This window comes from Schistocerca piceifrons, chromosome 2 (assembly GCF_021461385.2).
Source record: "Schistocerca piceifrons isolate TAMUIC-IGC-003096 chromosome 2, iqSchPice1.1, whole genome shotgun sequence".
NCBI lineage: Eukaryota > Metazoa > Arthropoda > Insecta > Orthoptera > Acrididae > Schistocerca > Schistocerca piceifrons.
The window spans coordinates 1,121,103,354-1,121,115,761 of NC_060139.1; the positions used below are offsets into that span (position 1 = coordinate 1,121,103,354).

The 12,408-nt window shown below is 38.8% G+C and overlaps 1 protein-coding gene across 1 annotated transcript in view; it reads right to left on the reverse strand.

Moving 5' to 3' along the window:
• Positions 1-12,408, reverse strand: part of LOC124776179 (GTP 3',8-cyclase-like) — a 44,510-nt gene that overhangs the window by 30,857 nt on the left and 1,245 nt on the right. Inside the window, exons 2-3 of the mRNA XM_047251014.1 lie at positions 12,123-12,343; positions 11,899-11,914 (exon numbers count right to left, since the gene is read on the reverse strand). Coding sequence (XP_047106970.1) covers positions 11,899-11,914; positions 12,123-12,343 — 237 coding nt within the window. The remainder of the gene's footprint in view (positions 1-11,898; positions 11,915-12,122; positions 12,344-12,408) is intronic.

Genomic DNA, 12,408 nt, shown 5'->3' on the forward strand with positions numbered 1-12,408 from the left:
CTGTCGCCTGACCCCTCTACCTGCACCCCTAGCTAGCCCACAGATGGCTCCCCACTCTCCCACGAGCCACCAAATGCTTCCCTCCAAACCCCTCCCATCTCTCTCCATCTCTCACATTGCCTCAACCCACCCCATCCTACCCTACTCTAAAGCCCCACCTCACTCCAGAACACTCACCGTGGGCCAGTAAAGAGCTGGCAGTTGAGCGACCACAGCATAAGGAGACATGCGCATGTGAGTGTGTGTGTGTGTGTGTGTGTGTGTGTGTGTGTGTGTGTGTGTGTGCGTGTGCGTGTGCGCGCGCGCATGTTTTCCCTACAGCTAGAAAAAGAAAGTGCATTCTGGAAGCTCGCCAAGCAACGTACCTTTTAGTTTGGAAGGTAGAAGGCGAGGTACTGGTGGAAGTAAAGCTGTGAGGACGGGTCGTGAGTCGTGCATGGATAGCTCAGATGGTAGAGCACTTGCCCACAAAAGGCAAAGGTCCCAAGTTTGACTCTTGGTCCGGCACACAGTTTTAATCTGCCAGGAAGTTTCATATCAGTGCACACTCCACTGCATGGTGAAAATCTCATTCTACATACCTTTTGTTCTTGTGTCTATCGATGAGACAGTGCTTCTGCCTTTTGGTGAGCCATCTCCTTTATTCCTAAATAATTCGTAATTTTCAACAGAAACTTTCCGTACATTATTATTGCATCCTACATTACAATATGCAATTTCCACAATATGTGGTCATCTGTGAATGTAATGGGGGTAACAACTGTAGGAGACCAAAAACTGACTGCAGTAAGCAAGTTCAAGTTATTCTACACTGCATTAGTTACACAGAGGTGAAGAGGTTCACACAGGATAAGCTAGCATGGGCAACTCCATGAAACCAATCTTCAGATGGAAGATCACAACAATAAAAACATTTGATTCAGCATACACCAGACTCCAAACAGCGTACACAACCTGTATGCTCAGAAACACAGAAAATCATATTGGCTCCATCAGCAGCAAACTTCAGCCCGTAATTGTTATGGAACACTGCGGCGATCTTGTTCATTAATATAACCCAAAACTGGGGAGTAATAAGAGAGTATTGTTGTAACTTCTTATCAACCTGGTTACCGAAATACATATTAAGAAGACTGGTAAAGTGTTATTTTAAAGGGGTCACTCCAAAGTGCCACGAAAGTATTTGAGCAATGTATAAAATTAGAGAATCAGTGCACAATATTGAAAGCCTATATACACTATCTATATCTGCATGACTAGTCTGTAATTCACAATTAAATGCTGGCAGAGGGTTCAGAGAACCACCCTCAACCTATTTATCTACCATTCCACCCCCCTACAGCATTTGAGGAAAACCAAACACTTCAATATTTCCATACAAGCTCTGATTCCTCTTATTTTATTACAATGATCATTTCTCCCTATGTAAGAGGGCTCTAACAAAATATTTTCACATTCGGAGGAGAAAGTTGATGATTGAAATTTTAAGAACCTGCTCCAGCAAAATGCTTTTGCTTTAATGACTGCCACCCCAATTCACATGCGATATCTGTGGCATGCACTTTCCTGTTTCCCAATAAAACAAAATGAGCTGCCCTTCTTTGAACTTTTAAATGATGTCCTCTGTCAGTCCTATCTGGTAAGGATCCCACACCATGCAGAATACTCCAAAAGAGGACAGACAAGTATAGTTGTAGATAGTCTCTTTAGTAATCCTAATCTTCTAAATGTTTTACTATTAAATCACAGTCTTTTGTTTGCTTTCCCACCGCATTATCTATGTGAGCATTCCAATTTAAGTTATTTGTAAATGTAATTCCTAAGTATTCAGTAGACTTCACAGCCTTTAGATCTGCGTGAATTATCATGTAACCAAAATTTAGTAGATGCCTTTTACTACTCAAGCGGATGACATAACAATTTTTATTATTTAAGGTCAGTTACCACTTTTTGCATCATATGGATAGGTAGCCTAAATCATTTTGCAGTTCATTTTGATCATCTGATCACTTTACAAGACAGTAAATGATTTGCAAGACTGTAAATGATAGCATCATCTAAGAGGACTGCTCAGATTCTCTCTTAAATTGTTAATGTAGATCGGCAACAGCAGGTGGTCTGTAACACTTCCTTGAGTAATGTCAGATATCACTTCTGTTTTACTTGACGATTTTCCATCAATTTTTCTGACAGGAAACCACACATCCAGTTGCACAACTGAGACAATACTCCCTAGGCACACAATATGATTAGAAAATGCTTGTGACGAACTGTTTCAAAAAGTCTTCTGGAAATCTACAAATATGGAATCAATTTGAGATCCTCAGTCGACAGCACTTATTACTTTGTGTGACTAAAGAGCTAGCTGTGTTTTAAAAGGTCGATATTTCTGAATCTATCTTGGCTATTTATCAATGAATCATTATCTTTGAGATAATTCATAATATTCAAACACAATATATGTTCCAAAATCCTAATGCAAATCAACACTAGTGATATGAGTCTGTTATTTAGTAGATTACTCCTCTTTTCTTTCTTGAGCATTGGTGTGACCTGAGCAACTTTTCAGTCTCTAGGTATGGATCTTTATCAAATGAGTGGCTATATGTGATTTCTAATGGAGCTATTGTATCAGCATTCTCTGAAAGAAACATAACTGCTTTATGACACTGAGGAGAGCTACTACTAAGTTACTCACAGTTGCAGTTGTTCTTGATTTGAATACTGCAATATTTACTTTGTTGTCTTTGGTGAAGAAATTTCAGAAATCCGTGTTTAGTAACCCTGCTTTAGTAGCACTGTCATCAGTAACATTACCACAGCTATTGCGCAGTGAAGGTATTGGTTGTGTCTTGCCATTGGTGTACTACACATGCAACCAGAACCTCTTTGGATTTTCTTCCAGATTTCAAAACGAAGTTTCACTATGGGAACTATTAAACACATCTTGCACTGAAACCCACCCTAAGTTTCGAGCTTCAGTAAAACATCGCTAATCTTGGAGATTTTGCATTCTTTTAAACTTTGACATGCTTTTTTTCATTTCTTCTGCAGCTGAGTGTTGACATATTTTGTGCACCACCCTTTTAATTTATTTGGTATCCTTCCAATTTATTTGGTATATATCTCTTAATTGATGTCGATACTATTTCTCTGAATTTAAACCATGTCTGGTCTACACTTACATAGTCAGACTTGAAGGAGTAGAGACTTAGTAGAGACCGTCTCCTTGGAAGGCATCAAGTTAATTTTTATCTGCTTTCTCATTAAATGCCCTATTGTGTAGGGCTGAAAATTAATAGAGATAAGGCAAACAGAATGTGCAAAGTAAGTGGTAATTACTCGTCTCTTCCCCGATTACAGTGCAATAGAAGATACTACAAGATGTTGACAGATTTCCATATCTCGGTAGCTTTATATGTAATAATGAGGTCACAGATGCAGAAATCACCAGCAGAACTGGAAAATCAGTCCATATGGCAATTAGGTCTGTAATATGTCAACAAATCTTTGACTGTACTCCTTTATCGTTCATATGTGTGAGACTTGGAAAATGTCAGTAAAATCAGCACACAGTCTCCATATTTTTCACCAACAATGCTAGAGATGAATTCTGAAGATGTTAACCCAACCAAGTTACAAACGATGAAGTGCTGAGAATACGACGTCTAGACAGCCTGCACAAAATTATTGTTGAAAGAAGACTGAAGATTGCAGGTTATGTTCTACACATGTAAGGTGGAAGAATCCCAAAATCAACACTGTTGTGGAAATCAATGGACAGATACAGATGTACAGGAAGACCTTTTAACACTTGGAACTTTTGCAATGAATCGTCAATGCATGGACACAAACTTGGAGGAAGGTGAGAAAATGGCAGCTGATTGAGTGAACTAGTGGAAACCAGTTCGTTGTATGGTACACAGCAAATCTGAGTAAGTTAGTAAGTAAGTAAGTAAGTAAGTAAGTAAAGTAAGTACAACTGGGGATTTTGCAAAACTGTTGGATGATCCATATTATTGTCTATATTTGACACTGTTGGACTTCAACCTTTTCCTTGATGTGTATTCTTCAAATTGTGAGTTTTATGAGAAAGGTGATAGGTACTTACCAATCAGCATTCCCTCACACGAACTGACATTGTCTCTTTGTAAATTCTACTGTGCTAACAATTATCTACTGAGAATCCTCGACTAGGTCTCCGCAGCTCAAATGAGCCAGTTTCTTTTAAATTTCTGTCATTGGCTATAATTGTCTTCCAAGTATGGTGACACAACATCTTGTCATGAAACTTTTGCCTTTACACTTGTTTACTTTTCTGGACTCTGCCTTTTTCTGCACTGTGCACTAAATACACTATGTGATTAACGCCCAATCTCCAACAGCCAATCGTGAACTGTAAACAGTTGTAAACTCTACCAGGGCACATAACAAACAATTAACATTTGTGTTTTAGTGTTCTAAGCTGTGAGGTCATCAGCGGACAAATAATTTAGTACCTATTCCTGGACAGCCGGAGTGGCCGTGCGGTTCTAGGCGCTACAGTCTGGAACCGAATGACCGCTACGTTCACAGGTTCGAATCCTGCCTCGGGCATGGATGTGTGTGATGTCCTTAGGTTAGTTAGGTTTAATTAGTTCTAAGTTCTAGGCGACTGATGACCTCAGAAGTTAAGTCGCATAGTGCTCAGAGCCATTTGAACCTATTCCTGACGTGCTGTTGTTTGGAACAACAACTGACATGATCCAAAATATTACTTTCTTTTATTATAGCTTCACTTTTATTTTGTCTAATGATTACTAATTTCAGTATCAAATTCCATCATCAAGCCACTATATGATCAGAAAGCATAGTGTTTCGTTAAAATATTGTTTAATAAACAGATTACCATTATATCATCATTCCTTAAAGTAATGTCCAAAGTGGAAGGCCAGATGATTAATTTTGAGTATATACAAAAGTCAGAGTACTGAACCGGATATGAAAGAAGAAAAACCAGAAGGGCAGTGAGAGACGGGTGCCTTCTATCACCTTACTTCCTTAATATGTTCATCAAGGAAGTAATAACAACAACAAAGAAAAGATGACAAGAATCAAAAGGTAATTTCTGGAATACTCCAAGGAAATGCGATAGGACCATTACATTTACAATGTATATAAATGATCCAGTAGAAAGTGTCAGAGGCTCCTTAATATTGTTCACAGTTACTACACTTGTCCATCAGAAAGTAGCAACAACAGAAGACAGTATCAATTTGCACAATGACCTGCAGAGGATTGGTGAATGATGCAGGCTCTGGCAGTTGACCCTGCACATAAATAAATGTAACATATCACACACACACACACACACACACACACACACACACACACACACACACACACACACACACACAGGAAAAGAAATCCAATACTGTCAATACTGTACAACTACACTATTAATGACAAATTGCTGGAAACAGAATCTACCATAAAATATCTAGAAGTAACTATCCAGAGCAACCTTAAAGAGGAATGACCACATAAAACAGCAATAGAAAAGCAGATGCCAGACTAAGATTCACAGGAAGAATCTTAAGTGAATGTAAATTACCTATGTGTCCTTACCCAGTAGGACTGACAGAAGAGAGAAAGAAGATCCAATGAAGTGCCGAGTGTTTTGTCACAGGATCATTTATTCGCTGTGACATCATTACAGATATGCTCAGCAACTCCAGTGGTAGATGCCATAAGAGAGCAGTTGTGCATCACGGAAAGATTTACTACCCAAATTTCGAGAGAGTAGTTTCCGAGAAGAGTCTGACAACATAATAGTTTCTCTCATATACAATTCACGAAATGATCACGAGAAGAAAATTTGAGAAGTTAAGAGATAATACAGAAGCGTACTGACAGTCATTCTTCCCAAGCACTGTTCACAAGTGGAACAAGGCAGAGGGGATCAGTTGGTGGCATGAGACGTACCCCCTGCCACACACAGTTAAGTGGTTTTTGGAGTATGATGTCGATATGGGAACTTAATTGCATGCATATACACTGCAGATTGACGACATTGCAATAGTAAATCAGAGTAGGAACTAAATAAAATGTTTCAGGCCTTAAATCAAGAAGTGGTAAAACTAAAGCTAAAAATGAATACAAAGAAGACAAAAGTTATGGCTACAGACAAGAAAGGAGGTGGAGGTAGGACTGACACAAGAACAGGCAATGAGCAACTCAAGAAAGGAACTGAAATTCACTATCTCAGTAGCATTTTGCAAGAAAACAATCAATATTTCAAGGCATTCAAGAAAAGAAAAGCACAGGTGAAGAGTTCCTTCCAAAATAAGAAGAAGCTGCAACTGAATAAACATATCAGCTTCCACATTAAGAAAATATTTGTAAAGACCTTTGTGTGGAGTGTTCTGACACACAGATGCAAAATCTGTACATTAGAAAAGCCAAAGGAAGCTCACCTCAAACCTGCTGAAATGTGGTTCTGGAGGAGAAGTACAAGAACTAGCTGCATTGACAGAAAAATTAAAGGAAATAGGAGAGAAGAAAGAACCACTGAAAGTTATAGGCCAGGGCAAAGCAAAATACACTGGACACTTAACTGGAGACGATAATCTTTTAAAAAACATTTCTGAAGGCAAGATCGTAGGTAAGAAAACAAGGGGATGACTGAGAACATCCTACTTAAACAATATGATCAATGAATGGGATTTTCTTCACACATGGAGATGAAGACAACTGCTGAAGAGAGGAAGCTGTGGCTGCAGAGACAAGGTTTAACATTTTGGAAGAGTAAGGACAAACTAATACAAAATATGAGTCTGCATGGTAGCTACATATGGAATAAATGACAACTTCTTGTGTGCAGTCATCAAGTCACTTACCCCAGTAGGTGTCTTATCTACTAAAAGTAAAGGTCACTGTTGTGCTTTCAATAGATGTGAACTGCACCCTGAAAATTGTATGTCTAGTTTGCAGTTGTACAGAAGCTTTTTATTTTGCAAAATGGTTCAAATGGCTCTAAGCAGTATGGGACTTAACGTCTGAGGTCATCAGTCCCCCAGACTTAGAACTACTTAAACCTAACTAACCTAAGGACATCCCTGCCTGAGACAGGATTCGAACCCGCGACCGTAGCAGCAGCACGGTTCCGGACTGAAGTGCCTAGAACCGCTTGGCCCCAGTGGTCAGCTTTTATTCTGCAAAGAAATTTTTGATAATAAGATGAACTGATGCTGGTACTTGCTACTGAAACCAGTAGTACTTAGACACAACAAAAGTGTGACTACAGAATTAAGAATAATTTTTCCAAACAATCGAGTATTTTTTCAAAACAACACCACAATAGAGGAAATTTATTTTAAACTAAAGACACAAAAGAAAAAAAGAGAAACTGTAAAGATCTTGAGTCTCATAAGACTCTCTTGGGAGGAAAATATAAGATATTTAATTGGTAAACTTGCAAGGCATACTTTTTTATGTTGTATAAACTATGAAACTGTTAGCATCGTCAGCTAAAATTTACTTCTTCTGTCTTAATATACCTTCCTTCACTTACAGCTGCAGTGTGGAGACAGGGGTGAGGGTGGGAGCGGTGATGGGGGCGAGGGTGAGGGCGTACTGCTTTAAAATGGTGATTCTTGTATTGATATTCTTAACAACAGATTTATATCTTTTGCTTATGAAAGTCTGCATGCGATGACAGCTGCACTAGTAATACCTTCACAGGGTCGTATTCAAGTTGCAAGGCTAGATCTATGCCAGCCATGACACGCTCCCAGCCTTTCCTCCTCGTGATCTGGTTGTAGCGTTGGGACTGCAGGGTGTCTAAGCTGATGTTCAGACCGTCAAGCCCTGCCCTCTGCAAGGCAACCAGCTGTCTTGTCAACATGAGGCCATCGGTTGTCATTAAGACACTTTCGAGATCTTTTATTTTCTTCAAGGCACCTGTGAAACAGCAAATTATTCTAAAGAAACTGAAACAAATAATTTGTAACATTGCTGCTGCATATGAAACAAACCTCCAGTTGATAAATTGAAAATACAAATTCCTTAAAAGTTAACTGTACATTTGCCATAATACAAAGAGATAAGAAGGGTTAATAAACTGAATTGAAGAATGCAAGTTAAGATAGCAATGAAAAAATAATTAGAGGCATGAGATCACCTACTGCAACAGGGAAATGGGAATCAATATGAACCATTACCCAGCTACTGTCAACTGATTCCATGTCTCCATGCACACTGTATAAACCACTGTGGGTTGTACGACAAAGTACATTGTTGTACCACACATTATGGTTTTTCCCCATTCAATGCTCATGTGGAGTGTGGGAAGAATGATTCTTTAAATGGTTCTGTGCATGCTGTAATTAATCTTGCCTTCATGGTCCCTATAGGAGTGATACATATGCGGTTATTGTATAATCCCTAAATACCTCACTTAATACAGGTTCCTGAAATTTCATAAGTTGGGTTTTGTCATATATTTGGCGTCTATCTTCACTTGTCTGGCATTTCCAATTTGTAGTAGCTTCTTGATGCTCTCCCATGCATCAAATAAATCTATGATCAATCATGCTACACTATTTAGTATACATTCAATGTCTGCCATTAGCCTTATTTGTTATGGGTCATACTTAAGCAATATTCTAGAATGGGCCACACAAGTATTTTGTAAGCAATGTCCTCTATAGACTGATTACATTTTCCAGTATCTTACCAATGAATTGAAGTCTGCATTCTGCTTTGCCTACAAGTGAGTCTATGTCACCATTTCATTTCATCCAGATATTTGTATGAGTTGACCAATTAAAACTGTGATTATTTGATAATGTAGTCATACAATACTGTCTTTTATTTGTTTTGTGATGTGCTCCAATTTACATTTCTGAAAACTTAAACTCAGTTGCCTATCTTTGGACCAATTTGAAATGTTATGATCTGACTCAAATTTGTGCAGATTTTTTTCAGGCAATAATTCATTATAGACAACTCTATCATCCACGAAAAGTATGAGGCTCCTTATAATATCGTCTTCCAGAACATTAAGGTACAACATTAATGTAATGGTATAAATTACTATAAATGTATAAATAAGTTTATAAGTGTGTAAAATACATTGAACTATTTGTTACAACAAAACATTGTACTGGTATACTCAGCAAGATGTTAAATCAGCAGATAGCTACATTTTATGTTCAACATTTTGTGTACAGCATATATGCTGGATAGGATTTATACCCAAATTAAATAAATCTGAAGAAATGGTAGGGTGTCTCTGGAAAAAAAATCCATAAAAACTCATACAGTCCAATTTGCTATTATGTCACTGTTACTGAAATATAATACAAAGTAACTGAATTCGATGAACATTCTCAGAGTGCAATATGCCTCAGAGTGAATGCACAGTAATGTCAACATTATTTTTCAAGGCTATGTTTGTGAAAATGGATGAAAGCAAACCACACATTTTGTTCTCAATCTGCGGAAGCATTATGCACTGTGAAACACTGTACTGCTGTACTACATAAAAGCTGTCTCATTGCCAACATCTTTCCCCTGCTGGCTGTTCTACACTTCTCATCACTGATTCAACATGTTGTAAGATATTTTATGCTATATGACACCACAGTCCAATCTGGTTAGGATAGCATAAAAATAATATATGAATTTCAGTATTGAAACTGGAACAGCAGAACAGCTCTCATCACACTGGATATCAAATCGAGGTTGGATTACAGCCATGGGTACATCATTTCATGCTACTCAACTGTATGTCATATGTCAGAGTTCATCAACTGTAGTGGCTGGCGACTGGTGGCATAGCCATCTCTTGGCATCCAGTGAACAGACGTTCTCCACAGGTGACAGATTTGAGGAAAATGCTGGATACGGTAACAGTGGAACACTCTCTGTATCGAGGTAGCTCAGTACAGCTCAGGTGATTTGTAGTCTTGCATTATCTTGTTAAAAGATAACATCACGGAGCCCTTGAGAATAGGGCACAGCGATAGGCCTTAACAAAACACAAATGCAATGGCTGCTGTCCAAATTACTGGCTATGTGAACCAGAGGTTGTGACATGTATCCAGTTGCACCCCATACCATAACATCACATGCTGAACCCGCATGAGAATGACAGGTACAATCTGGCCAGGTCTGTTGGCATCAGAGCCTCCACACACGAGTACATCAATTGTGACGATGTTGCAGAACTGAGACTCATCTGATACAATGACACAGTGCCATTCCTGTGTCTGGCATTGTTGTCAGTTGCACCGCTGTCAGTTCACCTCTCTCTAGAGCTGCATTAAGGGCTTGACAGTCTGTGCTGCTCCAGATGCCATCACATTGTCTGTGTGGATACTTGTCTCACTGTATACAAGCCCACTTCCTGACTAAATGTACACAACTTCACTGCAGGATCACGTATGCATGAGCGAACACTTGTCTGCCCTCTCAGGTGCTAGTTGGGTGGCACTACTGAGGCCCTGCAAGGCATTTAGCATGGCCCTCCTGAACCTACCAATTTTATGTTCGCACAAAATGAGATTCTGAGCAATGCAAGCAGCAATATAGTGAAACAATAAACCAGAGTCTCAGCAGACCATGAGCCTGCCACTGCCAAATCTGGAATGGTTATAAACATTTCTCCTTCTTCCATTATGCTTAACACGGTCTTCGTGTAAACAACCAACACTGAAATAGAATTTCTGAATGAGAAACCTGCTCCATAAGCTTTTCTTGCATACAGAATATGCATGGGAGTGCTGAAAAGTAATGCCTCTGAATTTTTTATTCTGTTCTCAATATCGGTCGAGGTATGACACGTCACGCATATTACTTGGTCAACTTTCCCACTTCACTGACTCGTGGCACATCCCCCTCCCGCAAACAGATGGAGTCACAATAGGCAGCCCACTCTGACCAGAGATTGTGAATATGTTTACGGTGCACTTCGAGGAAGAGGCGCTGATGTCATCCAAATGGAAATCCATCTTGTTCTTCTTCTTCTGTTATGTGGATAACACACTTGTCATCTGGCCTCATGGAAGAGACAAACTTCTTGACTTCTTTGTACATCTGAACTCCACACGCCACAAAATCAAATTCACTATGGAGACCAAAGAAGAAGGAAGACTACCATTCCTGCACATCATAGTCAGGAGAATAATGGACAGCACCCTGTGCCACAGCGTGTATCTGACTCTATAAAACACATAAACTCAGTTCTCCCTATGGCACTGTGAATAATTTCAATAACAAAAAGTGAGATGAATGTTGCAGCGTACATTTAATTTCCACTTTGGCTTTGCATTCAAGATCAGTCTTACCTGAGAGTGCAACATTACATCTTTGGTTAATTTAATTATATGTTCATTAGATTTTGGTTATAAGGCATGTTTTGCTGCCTAATGTTTCATCTCCAAGTACTGGAAACAATCCATGGAGGAAGAGGAGTATGTAAGACATTGGTGGACCAGGTTGGAAGAATCTGTGAACTTCAATACTCTGTAGAAGACCCCAATCATTTGAAAATAACTTTCAGACCTTGTGGCTATTCTAACAGATGTACATAAGGCACTACATTCTAAAATATTTGCATCTTTCACTGAAAAACAAGCAACTAGAGGAAAAGTTCTCTTGCCATTTGTAAAAACAGTTGCAGATCGCGACCTCCAAGTGCTATGAAGAGAAGGTATTGACGCAGTGCTTAAACCAAACTGAAGACCACAACAGCAGCCATACTCAAGTAAATTGCTATGCAGTAGTTTCAGTGAATTTGACAATGATGTGGCTGCTTTCATGGTGGCCCAGTCATATTGTGGGGTAGGGAATGCCAGTGACAGGGCTGGAATTGTAGGTGACAGATGGATTTTTGGCAAAGCCTTGTGTCAATACCTCCTTAATTATTGAGCTGAAAAACTGTAAAAAACATTCATACAGCAAAATCACACAAAAAAATTTCCTATTTCTGCAGGTATTGTGCCTTCTGTTTCTTTTTCATTACAAAAACATATTGATTCAAGTTTATAAAGTCACAACTATGTCACTGTGATTTGTGTAACACACATTCTGGAACATGTTCCAGGAATGTCATGAAACAGACAGTTTTAAATACTTACTCTAGCTCATCTTTCAAGACTTGCATGCTAACAACAACACCATCTACCCAATCTGTTTTTATTTCACTTTCATGTAAAGATTTCTCCACAAAGGATATCATCTGCCATGTAGGCAGTGCAAGAGGAAATTCCACACTCACATTTGGGTAATCAAGTGGATTCTGTGTCTTGTCAGAACCAAGTACAATCAACCCAATTTCATCTTTACCACTGGTAAATATCTGGAAACATATTAAATGGTAAAAATAAGTTTTGTTTATAACAAGTTGTATACCAATAAAAACAT